The 23,772-nt window shown below is 45.2% G+C and overlaps 1 protein-coding gene across 1 annotated transcript in view; it reads left to right on the top strand.

Moving 5' to 3' along the window:
• The window catches only part of TMEM266 (transmembrane protein 266), an 84,738-nt gene that overhangs the window by 51,325 nt on the left and 9,641 nt on the right, over positions 1 to 23,772 (top strand). The window contains exons 7-10 of the mRNA XM_066559150.1: positions 2,948 to 3,004; positions 4,733 to 4,871; positions 6,328 to 6,443; positions 15,113 to 15,299. Of these exons, the coding sequence (XP_066415247.1) occupies positions 2,948 to 3,004; positions 4,733 to 4,871; positions 6,328 to 6,443; positions 15,113 to 15,299 (499 nt within the window). The remainder of the gene's footprint in view (positions 1 to 2,947; positions 3,005 to 4,732; positions 4,872 to 6,327; positions 6,444 to 15,112; positions 15,300 to 23,772) is intronic.

The following is a 23,772-nucleotide window of genomic DNA, read 5'->3' as shown; positions in this document are numbered from 1 at the left end:
TTTTTCAGATTCTGCTACAGGTCCTCATTTTTAAAGTTCTGTACAGGGGCAGTGTACAATCAAATGCAATATGTATGTATTTGTATGAAACGTATTTTTGATTGCTTTGCAAAAAATGCTAAAATGTTATATATAAGAAATACCAATGCTTTCATTTGCTGTCAAAGCATTTCTTATACTAAGCAATCAAGGAGGTGCCCAGTAAATCCAAATTCCTTTGGTTCCACCTTTTCTGGGTGAGAGCAGTGGATGTTCTCCCTGCCATGGGCACACAGAGGCAGAGTGGGGACAGCCAGGGCTGGCTTGGAGCTGTACTGGCACAGGGGTGGCCAGGCTGGGGCTCACTCAGGTCACCAAGGGCAGAGTGCCTTTCCTGCCTCCTGGCACTTCAGTGGGGATGGGTGTGAGGAGTGACAGTGCTGATGCACAGCTTGAAGAGCCTCCATGCAGAATAAATGTTTTCTAAGCTTACCCCCAGTTGTGCCCAGCTCTGGGGTGGGAGGAGCTGGCTTATCCCACCCTTACACTCACCTTCCTGCAGTGTCTGCTCGGGCTCAGAGCCAAGGTGCTGATCATCTGGGCATGTTGTGCTGGACAGCAACACCCAATCCTGCATTAAATGTCTGCCAAGTGGGCTTCCAGTCACTGCTGGCTTGTGCTGATTCACAGCAGCAGAGTGGCAATGAAAACATTTGTGGTAGCTTCCAGCCCTTGGAACTGCTCACACCCGTTAAGGTGGCAGTAGCACAGTCTGATTGAAATGCTGCAGTCAGGAATTAAAAAGGCAGGAAGGAAAAGACCTTTTTACATTCCCTCACCAGGCCGATGCTAAATCATCTTTAGGGTTGTGAGGCAGTGTTTCTGTTTCCTTTGTGCAGATATGCCTCATTTCGGTGAAAATACCTTTGTGCACACCTGTCCAAAGGAAGGAAGACTTTCACCCTCAGTTTCTGTAATGCTGTCAAGTGCTCAGCCATCCTGTGTTAGTTGCTTATTCACCTGGCACTTTGTAAGTCCTGCCAGAGCAGAGCCTGAGCTGTGCTCTCAGCAGGGTGGCTGTAGGAGAGGTGGTGCCCCAGGAAGGCTCTGCCTGTCCTCAGGTGTTTACCCATGGCTGCCTGCTGTGGAACCTCTATGGACCCCAGGTGACTGCTACAGCTGAACTGACAGGCTCACAGGTCACTTGTACTTGAGCCTTTTGTGCAGCTCCTGGGTGGGGAATGAGGGAGGTGCTGGCAGAAGAGCTGGGATGCTTTTCCTGGCAGAATTCAGCTCAGGAGCTGAGCTGTGCTGCAGGAGTGCCTTGGCTGCTCAGCAGCACGTGTGCTTAGACCTTGTGCCTGTGTCAGGTCACGTTGTGCTGGCCAGTCTGGGGTCATTAAGGGGCTTGAGCACCAGCTATTGTGCATCTCTTCCTCCACATAATAAACAAACCTTGAGGTTTATTTATAGGTTATTATGGAGAGAGCCTTACTCCCATGCTGCATTTGTCAAGTGCTTTGGAAGTACAGTGTTTTTAGGAGTACAGACTGGCAGCATTGGTGGATCTTGCTGTCTCTGTGGAGTATCATCATTTCTTGTAGAGGAAAGAGGATGCTGCATTTTGTCTTCTGGCTCATGCCTCCCTTTCTCAGCCAGCCTTGGCCTGTGCCTCTGCATCCCCCATTTCTGAGGTGTTGGCTGCTTCACTTTCCTGCCCCTTGGTGCTGTGGGACTGGGCTCTGGGAGCACCATCTGCCCCACAGCAGCAGTGTCCCCCTGGCTGAGCAGGGGAAGTGCTGTTATCCAAGTCTGCAGTGCAGGAGAATGGGGCACAGTCATCCCAGCCAGCTGGGGCACTTGGAGAGTGGCAGAGCCATGCACAGGAGCACAGAACAATTCTGTGTTGTTCTGCAATTAGGTACTGCTGGTGTGTTTGGCATCAGTTCAGAGCTGCTTGGGATTTGAGATTTGGAGTTGTAGTGAAGAGGAGATACATGTATTCATCAGAGTCACTTTTTTCTGTGCAGTTCTGGGCATGGTTACCCCTGACATACAGGCTTGCTGAGCACTAAGTCATTATGCTGCTCCTCAATGGAGAAAGTAACAGTTTGGTGGCCCTTGTAAGGCTTCAGCTGCAGATTCCTCATGTCTGTCAAAATCTGACCTTGTTGTTGCTGTTGGCAGGAAACATCCCTACCAATTAGGCTTTTATGTCAATTCAATATCAATTGCAAGTTAACTGATGGATTTTTTCTTTTATTGTGTCTTCTGAAAGCCAAATGAAAAATTGGGAAAGGTGCCATTGGATTTTAAATAAGAATTCACCATTGGTTCATTCTGTTTTTTTTCTTTATTCCCCTTTTTTAGCTGTTGAGGCTACTTATTGCTGTTTTGCTTCTCAGAGATATTTTTCTCCCTTATCCCATGACTTTCTGGGATCTTACAATAAAGCAACTGCCTTCAACTGCAGTAAAGAGCATCTGCTCTTCATGCTGAGGAAATGTCAGTACCTTTAGGCATCAGGACAGGACAGGGCCTCTTCTCTTAGAAAATCAGTAAGCACTGGCATATCAAAGATGGCCAGAAAAGAGAATTTTCCCCCATTCTGACTGAGGGAGCCCCATGGTGGATCTTACATAGGCTTGGGTCAGGAGGCTGGGGAGGGTTGGTAATCTAAATCACACAAATCTGAAAGCAGCATTTTAGGAAGATGGAAAGACTGATGAGCATTTGAACTTGGAACTTGTTTGTGGAGGTTTTGTTAAGTCAATATACTGGTTGGGAAGCAATATCTGCTTTTTAAATATAGAAGTTTAGCCATTTCTAGAAGCTGATTATTATTTAGAAGAAATGTATAATTCTTAAATAAGACAAAAATTATTCCCTAAATAGGTAAAGGACTAAATGTTTATCTAAGACTGCAATAACATTCATAATCTTTTTTCCCCCTAATCTATTTTACTAGACTGTTTTGAGGATTGTGGTCCTTGGCATATGGGATTACATTGAAAACAAAATAGAGGTAAGCTCTCTCTCTTGGTACTGTTTTCCAGGCAGCCCCAGTAAGACCATGAAGAACTGCTTTAGATGGCTTTGTTATTAACCTGTGCAATACAGTATCTTTTAAGGCAGATAAATACACATATTCTTTTCATTATGTGCATTATCAATAGCTGAGTGCTGCAGTCCCTTTTTCTGTGAGAGACTCAGAAGATTGCAATATTTGAAAATATTTTATGAAGGGAGGGATTTTGGTCTTCTTGCTCTTTGTGTGACTTTTGTTGTTAGAGCTGTGCTGGTCTGACAATACTGCTACCCTGAAATGTAAAAACTGCCACCTGAGTTTTATATCCCCATTGCCATAATTGAGTTGAAATTAGTTGAGTTAGTGGAAGAATTGCATGTAGTTTCCTAGTAGTAAATACTAGTTTGGCAAAACCCCCATTTTTATTATGAAATTGTTTTGATAAACACTGTAATTACTGCCTCAAACTAAAAATTATGTAGAATGTATATACTCTTGTAGAGAAAGAAAAGGAAATTCGTGCGTAATAAATAATACATAATCCTGATTTGAGCAGAAATCTGGAGATCAGGAAAATTAAAAGCTCTTTCTTGATACTACCTCATAAACCACTACTGTGCAGGAAGAACCAGAAGACAATCTGGGTGTTTTTGGAGCATAATCAGTATAGAGACTTGCATATTTTGTAATGAAGTTGTAAATATTTTAACTTGTTTTGCTAAAAAAATAAATGAAACTTAAATAGTTGATTCAGGGTTTCTTATTACTGAGGCTAAATGGAGCAGTTTCTGAGAATTCATCTTGGTAATTTGCAATAGTGATACTTTTACTGCCCATTGAGTGGCTGCAGTAAGTATTTCTTTTCAATACACTGAATTGTTACACACAGTTCTGAATATGTAGTTCTCACAAAAATCTGTGCCCTGCCTCTATGCAAACAGTTAATCAGTGGGCCTTGGCAGCAGGGGAGGCTTTCAGCAGGAATGAGAACATGGTGCTCTGTTCTGCTCTGCTGGGCCAGTGTGGGACAGGCACAGCACTGCTGCCACTGTGCCCTGGAACACATTTGCTGGCTCATTTCTGTCTAATGCTTTGCACAATTGCTTGTTCTGATCTAATCCCAGTGCAGCCAGTGTCACATGAATCATTCAGAGCAGTCCCAATTGTCAGACTCCTCACAAGCTCCTGCCCCATGGAAGTGAGAGCAGCCTTTCTGTCGGGGTGCACAGCCCTCCCCACACGTGTGGTGTAGCCAGGACATGGCCAAGAGCCATCAAATCTCTTGGCTCCATCTTTTTCTGCTTGTCTTCTTGATCTCTTCATTCAGACAATAAGATCTATGGGCAGGGACTGCCTTTTCTTTAGATGACATTATGCCAAGTAACAGGTAATAAATACCAGTGATGATAAAACTCTTTGGCTGCAATAACATTTAGACTATCATTTCTCCTTGGGGATTTTGGCCAGTATTTCCAAATACCTTTCTCTCCCCCCTCCCTTCCATCACAGTTTATCTCTCCTCACCTCATAAAAAGCACTGAGGAATTCTGTTGTGCTACCCAGAAAGGATGCAGCCTTTCTGTGGCTTGGCCACCTCTCATGTCCCTTTCAAAGAGGTACATAATTGCATTTCTTTTGGACAAAGAGAGACTCCTTCCAGGTTTCAAAGAGGAATGGCAGGGATATGATTTTAAGGAAAGGTTTTAAAAGCTGATTTCTCTCCAGGTGTTTGATGGTGCTGTCATAATCTTGTCCTTGGCACCAATGGTGGCCTCAACAGTGGCCAACGGCCCCAGCAGCCCGTGGGATGCCATCAGCCTTATCATCACTCTGAGGATATGGAGAGTGAAGAGGATCATTGATGGTGAGTGGGGACTCACTTGTGACTGCAACATCACCTGCCAGGCTGGGGAAAAGAGGTTTTAAAAATACAGGAAGATTGCTTGCTACCACTGTTCCTGTCATTGTCCTTTCTCTTGCATTTTGCTAGCACTGAACAGAAGAGAGTTATGGCTCCCATGGAGGAGAGTAGGTCTGGAGATCATGGCTCTATCTCCTGCTCTCTAGGAGCCTTTATAATTTATTGATTGGTTTTCCTGTTAGGCAGCTTCCTATCCCCTGTCCTGTAAAGTAAATGTCCTTACCTGCTTTATGTCTCTTGCCACCAGTTGTCATTCCTGTTTCTGCAAAATAATTGATTCTCTGCTTTGCTGGTATTTGCTGCACCCTCCTCATAACCATACAGCCAGCTCTGTCTTGGGACTTTCTTTTCTCAGTTTTTGTCAGTAAATAAGTTTTATGTGGGATTCCAGGAGGATTTTCTTGCCCTGGGGATTCCCAGCAGGAGTTGCTCTCTGCATGCTGTACATCCTGGAAATAAAGTGCATATTGGTGGTGTTTTGCAGAAACCTCTGTGGGGATTTGCCAGGGGAGATGAAAAGTCTCCAGCAAGTCAAGGTTGCAGAGAGCAGAGTCTGGACTTCAGTGTAGATTACTGTGTGCTCAGCAGCTTCAGGCAGCTTAGGGAAAAGAAATTAATGAATGGCCATTTTGCTCATGTGTGAAAAATCAGAGTTAAGTTGTTATTTTGGGTTTAAATGTCCAGGAAACTTCATATTCAGAGTTCAGAAGAGGTCAGAGCCCTCTGATTGAAGCATAAAAGAAAATTGCAGGATTTTGTGTAGCTTCAGAAAACATTAATTGCAGTATGTATTGACCAGCTTTCCTGATCAGTGTGAGTTTGCCATAGTTAAGTCAGGAGAGTCAGGAGCAAAATTTCTAGAGCCATTCAGAAAACGTACTGAAAACTGGGCTGTAGCTTGAAAAGCCATAGAAGATAAATGCCCTTTTTGTTTCTTCAAAATATCTTTCTTGGTCTGCTGTGTTCATTAAGAACTGATGCCTTACCACAAAGTCTAGGAATTAAATTCTAGGTTAGGGCTGTGGAATAGTTCTTTTCCTGAGGGAACTGTGCTGTCAAGGTTTAGAGGGTATGGGACCGACTCTAAAGAGAAAATCCTCCTATCCAGTATTCAGGAAATCTGTGGTAAACCCTGGGGAAGAGCTGTACTAGTATGGAATCTGGGAAGAGCAGGCAGCATGCATTTCAGTTCAGCCAGGCAGATGGAGGTCTGACCCTGCATTTCCTATGATAGAAATCCTTCCCTGAAAAATGTACTCTAGTGCTGCTTCTATTGGAAATACTCTGGTTCTCCAGATGCATGGGAAAGGGATGATGTTCTTTGGCCTGTAAAGGTTTTCTTCCTGATAAAAAACCAAATCACAGCTGGGTTGTTTTAAGTGTTATTTGTGTTTTCCAGCCTATGTCCTTCCAGTGAAAGTGGAGATGGAGATGATGATTCAGCAATATGAGAAGGCAAAAGTTATTCAAGATGAGCAGCTGGAAAGACTAACCCAGATCTGCCAAGAACAAGGGGTAAAGTTCATTTCTGTCTTTATTTACACATATCTTGCCAAGGCAAGTCAAACAGCTCATGTACTTCGCTGCAGGCTGAGCTTTGAGAAGTACCACTGGGACTTGTGCTGGGGGTGACAGGTCTCAGGGCTAAGGAAGCTTTAGCTGCAGCCAGGATATTGTCAGCATGGTATTTGTCAAACAGCAGTCAGCTGCCTCTGCTGCTGGGCTTGTGTTTTCAGAGGTGAGGAAAACAAATGTGAGCAGCAGAAAATAAATGGTTCCAGTATGTCATTTGTTAAATGAGAATAGCTAGCTTGACGTAGTACTAACATACAAAAGCCATTGTTGGAGACTGCAGCTAGCATTCCCAGGAAAAGGATGTGCAGTTTAAAGAAATGAATTTCCCTGCTTTAAATGCAAGAGGTGGCTTCCCTGTAGGTCAGTCAGAGACTCCTGGCAAGCTCAGAATGTTGCAGTAGAAGCTTCTAGTTCCTGGAAGCAAGTCAAGATTTAAGACTCTTCCCAGACCCCCAAATGTTCAGTGATTCAGTCTAGAGGTAAGGGAAGGTGAAGTTTGAAATATCACAAGTGAATATATTTTACATGAAAAAGGTGTAAAACCATTTTTGGGGCAATGAGCCAGGAGTTTTTGCCATTTGTCTTATGCAAATGAGTTCTTGACTAACTTGCTTTAAAGTAGAAAGCAGGGATGGATGTTGAGGCTTGAGATAAGTGAGTGTTGAGGTGACCATCAGACCACAACAGGATGATCCCCAGGTGATTTACTTCTTGTTTCAGTGAAAGGGGAACTATGACATATGGTCCAAATAAATCCTGGAGATTTCTAGCTTCAACTACCATTCCTGGCTTGTGGCAGGTACTTTTGAAATACAAAACCATCAATATTTGGGTCCCCAAACGTATTTTAAGTTTAGGTCCAGATCTCCTGGATGTCAGCCTAGGGTTCTGCAATGAACTGCTGCTGGTGGTGAGTTGCTTTGTCTGTGTGATGCATTAGGGAGAGCTATAGACACTGTGTCATTTCATAATGCTGCTTTTGAGTCACTCATATTAACCATAACAAGTTCTAAACCTAAGGTTGGCTTCTGTCAAAAATTAGTAAGTGCCAACTGTGTTATCTTGGGTGGCAAAACTGCTGCCCTCTTCATAACACCTTTGCACAATGATACTTGGTGATTTGGGTTCTGTCAAGGTTGTGGAATTGCCAGGTAAATGGTATATACCCCATTTTACCAGGGAGAGAAATCAGTGATTTCTTGAGTCCCAGTGCAGTATTTTGTCTGTCAGACCATATTAAAGGTCTTGACAATCATGAATTGTAAAACATTGGTTTTTAGGAACTTTGCTATACAGCCAGATAACACTCTCAATCTCTAAACAATTTTTGATGTTATAGTTTTATAGTCTGATCCCAGCTGGGGTTCAGGAGCAGCTCTTGCTGCTCTTCATTCTGAGCCAGGTACTCCTGAATGTCTGACCAGAATCACCCTAAATCTGAGCTCTGATGGTCACAACCTGCACAGCAAGCAAAGAAATGCTGCACTGGGAGAGGAGTCAATCTGAGAAAACAGAGCAGGTTCTCTTGCAGCTTTCAAGTGTCATCTGCTATGGAAAAATACAGTCTATAGAAAGATGACAGCATGCTAAATCCCTCTTACTGGCCTGACCTGCTGCCAAACAACTGTCTCAGCTGTATAATATCAGGTAAATGTACTAATTTGCTGCAGTTAGTAACATAAGACATTGACAGGAGTACTGCATCCTTTATTTGTAAATTATTAGCTTCATAATTCAGTCAAGAAAAAGTTGTCAGCATTATAATATTCCCATTAATATGCTGTTGTGTACAGCATCTGATGGGGAAAATGGCTCCTAATGGTATTTAATGTCTAAATTTCTGCCAGGTTTTTGCTTTTTCGTTTGATCATCTTTCCTGAGCTTTCCAAAGGATTGCTGGTTCCTGGTGTTTCCTTGTGCTTGTCTGTTTGGGGAAGGTTTGCCTGCAGAAGGCTGTGCCAGGAGGGTTCCAGGCTGCCCTGTGCCTGTGGTGCCAGCGGTGCCAGGGCAGGGGGTGCTGGGGCAGACAGGTCACCCTGGTTCCCTGCAGCCCAGCAGGGACTCACCCTGGGCTGCACCTTTGTGACCACACTGGCATTAATAATTGCATTTATTCAGTAGTTACAGGTGGGGCTGAGAACATTCCTGCTGGAAAGGTTTCCCAGCACTTCCTTTGCTGAGGGTTTGGTTTCTTACTGCTTTGCTGCTGCTCAGGCAATTGGGGTTAGAATTCTCAGGCTCTGGCTTATTCTGCAGAAGAAATGATCTTGAAAGTTTCAAGCAAAGTATTAATTATTTTGTTAGAGGAATTGGGAAAAATAGTTAGCCTGTTTTGCTTGGGATTTAAAACAAAAATAATTGGTGGCTGGTTTTCTGAGAAGTCCCATGCTGATTTGAAGGTGGTGCTTAATGCTAGGCAGACAAAACCAGGATTTCTGTTTTAAAAATTAAAAGCAGGAAAGATACAACTTCCCTTCATCTTTTTGAATTCTCTTTCTTTTGTCAGTTGTGGGTTTTTTGACCAGTGATGGTGTATCACAGCTATAAAGTACATTTCCATTCCTGACTGACATTGGAGATGTACTTTTGCAAACGTGTTGCTCTTTCCACATGTTGCTTTTTGGCTAGCTGTACATCTGAAAAACAGAATATATTTATAAATTAAACTTGCACAGATCACCACTTTGTTCTCTGTAGTACCCCACTGCAGCTGTTTGAATAGTTTGCTTTTTATTTATTCTCCATTGGCCAAAAGAAGAAGTTATTAAACAGGAATGGAGCACGAGGGATTTCTAAAAATGAGTAAAGGTAAAAGGAAAAGTCTCACTGCAGTCACTGTCAAGAATATGCAGAGTATATTGCTGATGGTTTTGCTTTATTGGAATAACTTAAATTGCAAAACAAAGTTCCAAAGTTTCTTTACCTACAAATTCCAGTCAGAGAAGATTGCTCTTTTTCTCTGGAATCACCTGTAAAGGAATTTCCATTTGTGATAATGGATATACTTACCTGATCTTTTCTGCTCAGCTTTCAGAAGAGTCATCCAGCTGAACACAGCCCAGCCAGGAGTATGTGCTTATCCTTGTAACACCAGAGCTCCTTTTCTGTCAGTTCCTGCAGAACTGGGGTTTTCAGCATTCTTACCAGTGCAGCAACTATGGGAGCTGTAATTCCTTTTTTTATCTTGGAATATAATTTGTACAACAGCTGCCAGTTTAATGACAGGGCTATTTAGGTGGTAAAATTACCTATCAGAGAAATAACGTATGCTATCCTCTCACAATAATTTTAATTTATTTCTAACTACCAGTCATTTGCTTGGTGGATGGAAGGCAGCCAAGGTCATCCTGTGTTTTATTCTACACATAAATCATTAGTTTGCAACTGTCTCCTGATTTTTATTGTTACCAACAATGGCTAAACTAATGGAAATAAACATTGGATTGTATCCCAGTGGTAGATGAGTTTTAGGGCAGGGCATTCTGTACAGACAGCACTAATAGAATTGAGCAAAGTTATTGCTCCTGCATTAGACACAAATAAGCTTCTAAAATGTTCATTGATCTCTCAGAAACTATGTCAGTCCTAGTCTGTTGTTAGACCATTAAAGGGGAATACTCCATGATTCACTGCTAAGTCTCTTTTCAAGACTTACATGTGTATTATAAAATATCAGCTAGGATGGGTGGCCCACTTAATAAAACCAGGCATGTGAAAGGAGGTGTTATCTAGAGCTCCAGGTAGGTCTGTCAATTGACCTGCTTAGAAATAATCACCTAAGGCATCATTAGAGTGAGGAGGTGCTCAGGAGTGCCCCATAATTATTTCTGGTTTGTTTCCTGACAAAATATTGCCAGGCTTGTGCTGCAAGAGGACATGTAACAGATTTTGAAAATGGTAAGTTTAAATTTCCCACTGATGAATTTTCTCTTCATGCCAGACAATCTAGTTACTCATTCTTCTATAAAGTGTTCTGTATCTCCATTTGTCTTGGTAATAAGTGTATTTTCACATCAGCCACATTTATTATTGCACCTTTGTTGCTGTCTCCAGCTCCATCGTGCTGGGTGTACCCAGACAGTTCTCAGAGGTGCACGGTGACAGTACACAAGCATGGCATGGGCAAACTTCCTGTGAAATCCAAGAACAAAACATTTCCATTGTGAGAATGGGCAAGCACTGCAGCATCTTGCCAGGGAGGTGGTGCTGTGTACACATAGCCTGGAGATAGGCAGAATTTGAGAGGACAGGCTTTCAGCAACCTGAGCTAAATGGAGCTGCTTTAAGCAAGGTGTTGGATGGCCCTCCCAGTTCCATTGCAATTTTGATTATGCTGGGATTCTATGAAGTTTTCAAAAATACTTTTTCCATTACAGACTATGTTGGAACTTAGTGGTGAATACCCACCAGAAGCTACCAAAGTAGGTGTAGTTAAGGAACATGAATGTCCTGCGTGTCAGGAGGTGCTTTACCTTTGTCTCCTTGGTCACAAGTTATCTTCTACACAACAGCATTTCTTTGCTCACTGGCTCTCTTTGAGATTTGCAAGGTTCTTCCACAGAACTGATACCTATGAGTTAATTTAAGCAAATCAAAGCATGTGTTGAAATTTATATGCTTTTTTTTTTGTCATCTGATGATATGTACAGTGTGCTCCTGCCCTACAGGCTGAGGAGAGGATGGTGTACCTGAAGTACAGACCATGGTTTCCTCAGTCCACCTGTGCTGCTCCAGGTCTCTGCTCAGATTGCTACATCAGCTCCTACTGCAAAAAGAAATTTGACATGTTACCTTGGCCCAGAATTTTACCTTAAAAAGACTGTTACACATACCTCCTAATGATTTATTTTAGCTCCTCTGGACTGCCTGAATGCAGTCAGAGCAATCTCATTAGCTCTTGTACACATTAGAACTGCTTGAGGTCAGTGTGCAATATAATCTTCAGTAGATAGAAGCACCTACAGCCCAATTTAATTTGCTCATGCAGCCTCTCACTGCATTTCACCTGTAAGGAACACACCCTTAGAATTAACCTTTGCCTTAGGGGCTCCTGGATTCCAGCACCTGCAGGATCCTGGGATAATGCTTAGGAAACAATTCCTACCCAACCAATTCTCTCTGTAGATCCCTTATGAACAAAAACTTTTTCTCGTTTGTGGCAGAGGCCATCGGTACCCAGATTCGTGTCTGTAGCAGGGTGACACTGGCACCCAGATTTGGTATCTGTGAGAGGCTGACACCAGTGCCTGTGACAGGGTGACACTGGCACCCAGATTTGGTATCTATGAGACGGTGACTCCAGTGCCCAGTTCAGTGCCTGCCACACCAGTGCCTCAGTCCTGTGGCTGTGACAGGGTGACACTGGAGCCCAGTTCGGTCCCCGTGCCCGCTGTGTGCCCGCGGTTGGTGGCGCGGCTGCAGTTCCCGCTGCGCTCGGCAGGTGGCAGCAGCGCCGCGCGGCGGGCCCGTGTCCCCGGGTCAGAGCCGAGCGCGGCCCTCACGGCTGTGCCCGGAACCGCTGCCGGCCCTGCGGCCTGAGGGCTGGCAGGACCCTGGCAGTACCCTGGCAGTACCCTGGCAATAACCTGGCAGTACCCTGGCAGTACCCTGGCAGTACCCTGGCAGTACCCTGGCAATAGCCTGGCAGTACCCTGGCAGTACCCTGGCAATAGCCTGGCAGTACCCTGGCAATAACCTGGCAATAGCCTGGCAGTACCCTGGCAATACCCTGGCAGTACCCTGGCAGTACCCTGGCAATAGCCTGGCAGTACCCTGGCAGTACCCTGGCAATAGCCTGGCAGTACCCTGGCAATACCCTGGCAGTACCCTGGCAGTACCCTGGCAGTACCCTGGCAGTACCCTGGCAATAGCCTGGCAGTACCCTGGCAATAGCCTGGCAGTACCCTGGCAATAACCTGGCAATAGCCTGGCAGTACCCTGGCAATACCCTGGCAGTACCCTGGCAGTACCCTGGCAATAGCCTGGCAGTACCCTGGCAGTACCCTGGCAATAGCCTGGCAGTACCCTGGCAATAACCTGGCAATAGCCTGGCAGTACCCTGGCAATACCCTGGCAGTACCCTGGCAGTACCCTGGCAATAGCCTGGCAGTACCCTGGCAGTACCCTGGCAGTACCCTGGCAATACCCTGGCAGTACCCTGGCAATACCCTGGCAATACCCTGGCAATACCCTGGCAGTACCCTGGCAATACCCTGGCAGTACCCTGGCAGTACCCTGGCAATAGCCTGGCAGTACCCTGGCAGTACCCTGGCAGTACCCTGGCAATACCCTGGCAGTACCCTGGCAGTACCCTGGCAATACCCTGGCAGTACCCTGGCAGTACCCTGGCAGTACCCTGGCAGTACCCTGTGCTGTTTGGAAATGCTCACTCCGTCCCAGGAGCTGTGAGTACACAGGAGTCTGGGCTCTCCCCGTTTCTCCTTCACACCTGTATAACGCACTGAGGCGTTCAGGTTCTGATTGTTACAATGCTCAGCAAACCTTGTAAATGCTGAAGCTCCTTGAATTGGATCTGATGCAGATTGTTATTGAGCTGACTTTTAGCTAGTTCTGTCTGTCTGTGTTAAAAAACACCTGCCAAATTTTTTGTCTTGCATGAAAAAAGGAAATCGTACCATACCTCTAGGCCAGAATTAAGCATTTCAATGACAGTTATTTCTTTTTCTGACACCTGTGAATGTTTTTGGGGGGTGAAATGTAGAAAAACAGAAATTATGTTTAAGCTAGACAACATGAAAAAAATCACCAAATTTCTTTTTTGGCTAATTTGTTTGAGTGCATTTCTTCCATTAAACCAAAGGGGTGTCTGAAAGGGTATCTTTCTCTCTTTAAAGGTGGAATGTAAGGTATTCCTTGTGATTCCTTGTTTTGTTTTCAAGTAAAGGATAAAACCTGAAATTCTCTATGTTCATATTGGCACAAGCACCTTGAGGTTCAGGATGCTTCAGGCTGGCTGGGAACAGAGTTAGCAGTGCCAGTTCTTCCTAGCAATAGGTTAAGACAATAACAAGAATCTGCCATGGAGGCTTCATTGCAGGAAATCAGAGAGCAGGGCAGGATTTTGCATTTGCTGATTCCACCTGACTCCTGACTGCCACTGCCAGAAGATCTTTGGTTAAAAGCAGTGAGCACTTGCAGCCAGCTGTTTGCAGCTGGACTGCAGATGGAGGAAAAGCTGTGTGCTTTGTTAGAGCCCTGGATTAGCTGCTTTAATGGGATCTGGAAAGCTTGAGCTGCCCTTTGGCTTTCTAGATTTGAGTTTTGCAATAGGCCTTCCAGTTAGTGTAGTTCCTTCCCAGCTGCTCTGGAAAGCAGATAGTGTCCAGGTGTGGCAAACTGTAATCCCTTTTCCTTTCCTGAATCTGTGGAAATTCTGTCTGGTTTCCCCTCCCTGTGTTTGCACCACGTCTGACTGCAGGGGAAGAAATGGGGTGTGGTGATGGCTTCCAAAATCTGCCAGTGAAGCAGATCTGAGTCACATCTGAGGCTGAGGCACAGCCAGGTGCACTCAGCCAGGGCTGTTCCACAGCAGTTTTCCAGCATGGAGGTGCCAGTTCCATGTGTGCTGTGGATGTGCTGTGGCACTGCTGTGTCCTCCTGCTCTGCCGTGGCTCTGCAGGCCCTGAGCCAGGGGAGGCTCAGCAATGCCACATTTGAGTGTTTGCCTGTTACCTCATTTGTGTTTCCCTCTCCAACTCTAGAATTAGACATGACTTGGTCACTGCTGTACTACTGATTTTAAAGAGTTACTCTTTTAAAGAGAAACTCTTCCTTGCAGCCCCACAGCTGTGCTGTGTGGCACAGGGAGTTTTTTCCTGCTTGTATAAGGGTTTAAAGGGTCTCTGCAGCCTCTCAAAACAAACTGGTTTTCTTCTTGCATTGTAGAAGATACTGGCCATCAAAAACAAAATCTGCTGTATTCCTCAGTCAAATTGTACCTGGTAGCTTCTTGTTTTCAGGTGTCTGCTTTATAACACCAGTCATGAGCAAATCCCCTTGTGGCTGCAGAAGTTCTTTAACATGTTTGAGAGGAATGGCCAGAAAAGTGGCAACCTTCCTCAGGGTTTTCTGCACACTGCTGAGTACAGAAGATTTCAAGTCAGGAGAGGGACTGTAGGAAGAGGACTGTGGTATCCTCCCCTTGTCTGATTAGCGAGGGAGGACCATTCTGGGTGCTGCTCAGAGAACCTCCCCTCCACTGGAAGCCTCATTACAAAGTCTGGTTAGGGATATTTGTCATGAACCTAACTCCCTAAATGCCTGTTAAAAGTGGTCTCTTGCTATAAAGGTTACATGAGGTTTGCAGTAAGAATTGTTAAAATTGTCCAAAATTACCTTCAGGACACAGCTGTGCAGAACAGGAGCAGCATGAGGCAGTCATTGTCTTTGGATATGTGAGCAATGGTCTGGCTCGCCTTGGCTCTGGGAGAGCAGCACCAGCTTGGACTCATGTCCTGGCTCAACCCCAGTGTTTGTTTTACCAGACCTGCAGTGTTCAGGGATGAGTAACAGATCCCCAGCTGTAGCATTTCAGCTTCTGGCTGTGCTCACATGACAGACACGGTTTGTGGTGTTGTTTTTTCCTCTAGTTTGAAATCAGGCAGCTGAGGGCGCACCTTGCTCAGCAGGACTTGGACCTGGCTGCAGAGAGAGAGGCTGCCCTGCAGGTCCCACACGTGCTGAACAAGCAGAGCAGCAAGAGGTACAAGGTGGTGGCCACCGAAGACTCGGACGACGAAGGCACCGAGAACATCTCTGAGCTGCGACCTGCACGAGGTGAGAGCACAGCTGAGCCTGCACAGGGGGATCCCACTGAACCCCTTCACTCCTGCAGGGATTCATTGCTGCATCTGCTCTCAAGTGGCAGGAGTTGTTGTATTTGGAAGAGGGTTCTAAACAGAGCCAAAGAAATGGCTACGATGCACCTTCCCAGTGTCCTCATGGTCACATCCATCAAACACTGGAGGAGCAGCAGCCAAATGAAAGTTGGCCAAAGGATAATCACTCACAGGTAAAAGCAAGGATATTGGTAAGAACATTGAAAAACAGTTTAGCCTTTGGCCACTTGCCTTTCTGTGGTTTGGAGAGGACTCCTGCATCAGCTGTGGGGCTTGCCTTGCCTGGAGGCTGTGCTCTCAGCAGTTCCCTAAAGCTGCCAGTGTTGGGCAGGGCAGCACTGGTGCCAGGCAAGGAGGGAAGGGCAGTGTGGGCATCCTGCTTGCATGTCTGAGTGCCACAGGGCCGTGGTGAGAGCACTCTGCTGCCCAGGGTGTCTGTTGGGCAGCTCTGTGCTTCAGGGATAACAGCACTTACATCTGCTTGGATCACATTCTATTATGTAAGTGCTGGACCTGATTTTTTTTCTGGAAAAGACAAAGCTCCTTTCCTGTGATTCATCAGCCCTTCTCCTGCTTTAATGTAATATTCCAGAGGAGACAACACTTTCTGCCTTAGTGCTGTGTTAGTATTCCTTGGGCATCTTAGCTTAATTATTGTGGATCTGTTGGAATACAAAGTTTGCACAGTATCTTTATGTCGGTCAAACTCTTTAGAATTGAAGGCACAGATACTTTAAAAGCTGTTAGACATTTTCAAATTATAATCCTTTCCTTTCTCTACAGAATAGTGAAAGCATGTAGAAAATTGTTTTGTTTTTTTCCACTTTATAATATCTAAGCACTAACTACAGTAAAGCCATTAATTATTCCTGATATGAAATTGTATTTAAAAGCAGACAGTTGAACAGACTGACCCCTAAAATGCATTTCCCTCTTTTTTGTAGTATTTCAGAGGTTTCCCCAGTGGATAGATTATAATTTATGCATGTGTTCCTTGCGGGTTACGTTTGGAACTGAAGAGTGTTGTGCACACTGTAAGGAGGTTTGCTGAAATTTTAGTGCTGTGGAGGTTGGTCTAAAAATTCTTCTGTTCAAGGTATTCCTTCCAACATCCAGGTTAACAGAATTACTCATTATTCATGGCTTCCTGTAAAATGCTGCCCACACTTGCAACAAAGTAAACTCCCAATCTTCAGGATTGATTTCTGCACTTAGGTTACATGATTAGAGGGATTTGTGCTTTTCACTGATAAAAAAGACATTGAGCAAATAAGAAAACATGGATTGCTTTACTTATTGGGTCAGGTGCAGTTATGTTATATTTAAACATTTATACTGAATTTGCAGAATAAATTTCCAGTTCCTGGAGATCATCTAAAAGTACCAGAGGTAATGTTTCTTGTGCCCTGTATTATATATTGCATACAAAGTCTTTGTAGATGCCTTGAGTGCTTGTTTTCAGAACCTAAATTAGGGTGACAGTATTTGAACAAGTAGTTTCTGTGGAATGAGGCAGGCACTGGACAGGAGAAATTCCCTGTGTTCTGCAGCAGTCTGTGATAGTCTGGCATCCCTTGGGGCCCAAGTCAGAGTGCCTGAGACACCCCAGAGCAGCAATGGTGTTCAGAGTGCACAGCCCAGGGCACAGGCAGTCCAGGCAGAGGATTTCACACGGCATCTGGGATTATTTTGCAGTGCTGGCTCAGGGATTGCTTCTGTGTAACTTGGGAATCTCAGCTCACAGCTGGAGAAGGCAGTAAGGATCCTGGGCCAGCCCTGCCTCATTGTTCTCCCTCCCCACCTCGACTGGGGCTTTTCTTCTCCAGCTCTCTGGCACCAGCTTTTATTCCCAGTGATGGGCTGGCAGTGGCTGCAGCAGCTTCCACCATGCTCCCTTTGCCATGCTGGCAGTATCTGCTCATTCTGCACCCTCCTGAGCAGTGCAGGTGTCAGCCAGAGCTGCCTGTGCTGTGCCAGGGGGCAGCAGGGCATGGCTGAAGGTGCCTCCATGTCCTCTGGGTGGGATCTCCCATCTCCCCATCTGCTGGGGCATGTGAAATATCAGAGATGTGGCTCTGCAGAGCACAGGCTGACAAGACAATTCCTGTGCTCTCCTGCAGTCACACTGGCTGTGCTGCCTTCAGGGCTTCCCACACCACTTGCTCTGCCTGGAACTTCAGCCACCAATGTTTTAACCTTTGGGTCAAGGGTTATATTTTGCAAGTTACCCTCCCTGTGTGTCAGACCACATCAGGGATTGCTTTGCAACCCTTTTCTCTAAGCTGTGTTGTTCATCCTTAAAGATTCCAGAGTGAGGGCTGCAGCTAATCATCCTGAGTGCCACTTGGCACTTGTGAGCTCTGGAACATACCTGCCATGGCCTGTTGCCCTGCTAGGGAGAGGAGAAATGAGGGACCAGGTCACCTCACTGTGGAGAGGGAGGCACAGTTCAAAGCCACCATTCAGCTGTTTGGCAGAACACGCTCTGATGTGCTGTTCTTTTATGCTCTGGCAGAACATTAGCCCTACATACAACACCTGAGGCTGGGGGATGGAATGGAATGCCTGTGTTTTTGCCAAATGAAACTTTGTCAGCCTTCAAAAAAATCACTGTCTTCAGAGAGCTCTGAATTCTGCCAAACCAGCAAGCTTGAGTTGGCTAGAGAACATACTGCATGAGAAAATGGGATATTCCATCTCAGGCTAATCTTATTTCCCCCATCTGTATTGAACAATGGAAACATTCAGTGCAGAATTCTTCACCATGAAGGGCTGATGGAATGAGAAGGCATTGAGACTTTTTACTCATTTCCCTACCTGGAAGTTTTATGGGACAGTGCATAAGTTAAAGCTCCTCAGGGGCAGCTGTAGCTTGTCTCTGGTATTTACACAGGATTTTGTGCAACCATTTACCACAGCATTCAGTAAAGTCAGTCAGGTAACCCCAGTATCACATGGTACGTGCAGCACCTCTGCAAATTTGTGTAAGGATACACAGTGACCTGCCCCAGGAGAGCTCTGTGTGTGCTGGCTGATCTGGGAGTTTTCAATTCCATGTTTTCACCCAGATTTCCCTGCAGCAGATCTCCTGCTCTTTGTATTTAAAGTGCCTTAATTGCAGGTACAAGACTGGGAGAAGCAAGAGCTCTGGTCAGATGGACAGTGGGCTCTGAAGGAGTCCCTTAACTCCCCAGCTTACATTTCATGCCTCCTCCTGAAGGCCAGTCCTGTGCTCATTCTGGGAACCATGAGCTGGTTGCTGCCTCCCACTTCTGTCTCTGCAGTGCAGTTCACCAAGAGACCTCCTGACACAGCAGGAATAACACTGTGGGCAATGTATGGATATATGGTGTTTCCTAATTAATATGGTAAAGAAGCAGGAATATTTTTCACCTTTAATTTACTTTGAATTGAGGTTTTAATTCTCTTGCCAAGAATTTTATCTCCAGACCAGACAAATGTGAAGGCTGAAAGAGCTTTCAGCCTGCAGGTCAAAGGGTACCAGTATCAGCAGCAGGAAACAAACAGACCCCAGAGAAGGGCAGGGCTGGAGGAGCTGCAAACCAGGGCAGAGCTCTGACACTGGCTGCACTCTCAGAGCACTTCAGCTCTGTTTGTGAAGAGCTTGGGCTGAAAGCTGCTGCCTGTGAGTGCACAGCAGCATCGCTAATGATGTTCAGGAGCATTGTGGTCAGCCTTTCTCTGAGAGCAGGGAAATACCCTGAGTGCTCCTTTCTTCTTCCCAGAGATGGTTGCCATTTCACATAATGGCAAATATCATCCTATCTATTAATCTCTAAATTATAAAGGAAGTTCTAAATGATAAAGCAGTTCCTACCCCATACAGTATGTAACTGGTCATGGTGAGAATAACAGCTAATGTTTTCTTGCTCTGCACAAATCATTTTTAGTGTTTGGTATACAAAGTTCCAGGCTTCAGGGAATGCCAGGTTCACAGTGCCCCCTCTAGCCATTAATACTTCCTTCCAAAATTTATTATTCTTTAATCTGTCCCATAACATATGAATTAGAGTCCCTAGTGGAAATTCCTCATTTTCCTGCATATATCATTTTGGTTTTTGAAATTCTACAGTACTGCCATATTGTAAGATTAACATACCACCCTTCTATTCCTTGGAGCAAGAACCGGAACTTCGCATCGCCAAAAACCTTTTTTCACTATTCTGAGTAAAATTTCCATTTTTATGGGGTTAGCAGTAAGTCTTTTGCTTTGGGGGACTGCTGCAATTTATGATCATGCTTTAAAGAAAAGTAAAGTTTGCCCTCCCTGTAGGTACCCGCTGTTTTGTAAGTGAAGAAAGTAGGATATTGGGAGGAGAGCATGAAAACTTGTGGAGCTTCAGAGGGCTTCCCTTAGCATTATTCATAAGCTGTCTGAGAAGGCAAAGCAGGGCACTGGGAAGGATTTTGTCAGTTGTTCCTTGCAAGGCAGTCTATGCTGGTTGGATGCTTTTAAACTCTGAGCCAGTTCCTTTGGTGATCATCTGTTAGTGCTCTAAAAGAACCCTGTTAGTGCAAAACAATAGATAAAAAATAATTTATGGTTATTTTCAAATGCTGAAATGTATCTACTTTGAAGTCTACTCCTGGAAGTGGAGTATCTAAGTGCACACCACTTCAGCTTGACTTCTCTCTAGGTGCCTCTTCCAGGCTTTGTGGTTCTCTGTGCACTGACCAGCCAGGCAGGAACCAAAGGAATTAAACCTTGAGCAACACTTAGAGAAATGTGTGTGCAGTTAGTGGAGTCAGGCTCTTGTATTTCACAGTCACCAAATGGGTGGGGTGGAAACTGCTCACTCCCAGAAGGGGTGAGCCTGCAGTCACGGCTGTGAGGGTGAAGTTGTCTCTCATCATTAGTGTGAGGAGGTGTGAAGACATTGCTGACAGGTAGAGGAGCACAGAACTGGAATGCTTTGCACTGTCCAAGCAGGCAGCCTTTCAGCAGGATCCCTTTCATGAGCAGATGGTGCTCCCCTGACAGCAGCGATTGCTCTGCCCTCTGCTGCCCTGCCAGACGCCTACTTCTCAAGTGATACAAGTCTTTTCCTAATTCTCAGATTACATTTATTTGTTACCAGTTTACAACAGTTTGTTCTTGAATCCTTTTGCTTATTTTTTTCTTATCTTGATGATTGTTTTGGTGGCAGCCATATTCTTCCTTAGCTTTGTATTGCAGACTTGGCCAATGTTGCTGTTTCATAGAGACAAACCCAGGTTCCTCTGAGTTTGCTTCAGGCTGACTGTACTGAGCCAGCTCAGATGTGGCTCTGCTGACCCATACTCAGGGAACAAGGTTGGGAAGAGCACTGGGAGTCCCCCAGGCCATGCTGTGCCCCCCTGACACAGAGCTGTGCTGCATCCCAGCCCTGCTCCAGCCAGCTCACAGTGCTCTTGCTGCATCATCTGCTCAAGTGAGGCCCAAAGTCCCCCATTTGTTGTCAGGATTCTGGGTTTCTATCCCAGCAGCATCTGCTGATAATGGAGCCTGTTGCATATCCCCGGTTTCCTTCTGCACAATGACTTTGACCACAGAATGATTTCTTACTTAGAACCAGGCTGAAGCTGTGGCTCTGTTTTCTCTGCAAGCTGACTTTACAGTTGCTCTCAAGATGGAATATCCATGTGCCCAGGCATCCATCCAGCCTCTGCAGGGACTGGATGTGTGTGTGAATTGAACAGTGGTGTGACTACTGCAGCTTGCAGTAATGTAGCAATCTGTCTTAAACCAAAGGCAGGGGAAGTCTCCTGGAAAGTGCCAGCTGGCTGCTCTTGGTTCCTGTTGAAACAGATGAAAGATCTGTTTCTTTAGAAACCTCCTAGTAAAGACTCTTTTCTGGGAGGAAGTTGGGGTGAGACATTACTCTGAGGACTCACTTCCTCAGTGGGAGGCTGCACAGCAGAAAAAAGAACCTTCCAGTTCAGAAAATTCAGCTTGGAGAGACAGAAGGCAGTACAACCAATGGCAATGAAAATATGAAATAGAATACTCTAATCATGAAATATTTCTAAATAAAACCCCCTTTTTAAGGCCTTTTCTTGTATGCAGGGGAGTTGCAGATCACTCATGAAGGCATTGATGAAACAATTAAAGATCACTGTTGAGGCATTACAGAACTGAAAGAGCTCTGCCTTGGGTGGAATGTCATTGATATATTTCACCAAATTTATGAGGTTTTTATGGGGCCGAGAGAGAGAGATTGCAATGTTGTCTCTTGGGTCAGATGAGATTATATGGCACTGTACTCTAAGTAGTTTAGTACTCCCTGAGCCATTGCAGTGTGTGTTTGGAGTCCTGCAGGAAAAGAACAAGCAGATAACTTGGAAACCTTCATCAGACAAAATCCAGTGCTTGTCAGACAGATCCTGACTGAGAGCCCCACGTTTTTTCAATAACTGGGATTTGGGCAGCAGGCAGAGCTGGGCCTGCCCTGCAGTGAGCAGCCTTGCAGGGGAGGCTGGGTTTATGTCAGATGGGGCAGAGTCTGAGCAGCCTTGCAGTCAGACATTCCCTCCTGGGGGTGGGAGTTCTGATGCTGTTGGAGTCAGCCCCACTGTCCCTTTGTGGTGTCTGCTGCCTCCCCCTTGGAGCTGTCAGCCCACACTGCTTGAGCAAACTCTGCTGTGGGCTGCAGAGAGCAGCCTGCTCTGCTCCTTCCTTCCTTCCCCTGCTCTGCAGAACTCTCAGCTGAATCCCTCCCCAGGCTCTCACTGCCCCCATGCTCCCCCTCTGCAGGAGGGTTGTAGATAAATCCTTGTTCACCACAGGGTTTCACATGGGGAAAGCTGCCACACTCTTCCTTCTCAGCTCACACCTTCTGGAACTTCATCACATTGGAGGAGATGGATTTATTTCTAGGAAAGGAGAAAAATTAAATCTGGATCCTGGATATTCCAAGGTGGTAGAAATAAAATAAAATTTTTAAAAGAAGGATTTAAAAAAACCCCATGGAAATTGTGAAAATTAAGTACTTCTTAAGACAACTTCCTTTCTGCAGCTGAAACTGGACTAGATTGACAGCAGAAAAACTGTGTAGAGTGTAAATAATACAAGTGCTCAGCCCCTTGTGTAAAAGCTGGTGTTCCCTGCTTGCTCCTACAAACCCCCTGCGTGCCACCAGCTGATCCTGATCCCATGGGAGCCCCACTCCGAGCAGGGACTTCGTCTGGGAACCCCCACAATCCCTTCAGCAGTGGTCTGTGGTGCTGTGCACAACTGTGGCTTTGGGGGTACATTTTATATGCACAGATGGATGCTTTCAGTTGGGTATTTGTTGCATTGTTTTGAACTTCTTTTTTCAGCAATGTAGAATATAATGGGAGATAACTGGAATTGTTCATAACCTTCAATGCCCAAAGCAGCTGAGACTCTCATATGACTCAGATGAGTTTGTTAATTGTCAGTTTGCTTTAATGTAATGATTCAGAAACTTAATCTGTTGTTGAAATATTTATTCTGCTGCTGTTATTCCATTACTCTTCGTTGGTGTTTATTGTAAGAGAAACTACTTAAGGTTGAATATATGTATTTTATATTTACATACACATGCATACACAGATATATTTATACATATATTTTTAATTTATAGCTAAGTAGATCAGCACTGGTGAGCAATAAGATTAATAAAGCCATCACAAAATAACATTAAAGTAGGCAGCTGGGAGCTCCCCCAGTGTTGTGTGCCAGTGGTCAACACAGGGCCAGGCCAGGCCAGCTCAGAGGGAGCAGGGGCAGGGCGTTTCTGGAGCTCCTCTCCTGGTGTTTGGCAGTGCCCACTGCTGCCATGCAGAGCAGCCTGGTTCTCTGCTGGCTCGGCTTGGACACAGCTGCTGTGTTTGGGAGCAGTGCCCTGGGACATCCTGTCAGCAGAGTGTGCAGTCCCAAGGGAGCCTTGGTTTGAGCATTGTCTTTGAGACACAAAAAGCAGGTGAGTGACTTCTCCAAGCATTTCCTCTCTTTGATGCAAAGTGTCTTGGCTTTTGGAGAGACTGTACTGGGAGCACCCAAGTACAAGTGTGCTGTTTTCATTTGTGTGCTTAGAACTGGGCTCCAAGATGCTGAAAGTGCCCTGCCAGAAGTGCAGCTCCAGAGGCATTCTCTGAACCAGAACCCGTGTCTGTAGCTGGCAGATTTGGTGGCACTGAGAGTATCAATTATGCACGACTGAAATGAAGTGTATTTTAGTAGCAGATAGCTGAAAAGCCTTGCAATGTACTCCTACTTCAGTGGCATTGCCCTGAGCTACTCTGAGGCCTCTTTTTTAAACTCAGACATTAGCACAAAGCACACCTCTGACTGCAGGCATTTAAAGATCAACAAGGGCCGAAAAAGCTTTTAAGATCCAATGAAACCAGGAAAACAACGACATTTCCTTTCAGTGTCAGGTTAGATT

The sequence above is a fragment of the Molothrus aeneus genome, chromosome 13, assembly GCF_037042795.1.
Source record: "Molothrus aeneus isolate 106 chromosome 13, BPBGC_Maene_1.0, whole genome shotgun sequence".
Taxonomy (NCBI): domain Eukaryota; kingdom Metazoa; phylum Chordata; class Aves; order Passeriformes; family Icteridae; genus Molothrus; species Molothrus aeneus.
Note: the sequence above shows the minus strand (reverse complement) of the source record. Positions and strands in the feature narration are given on the sequence as shown.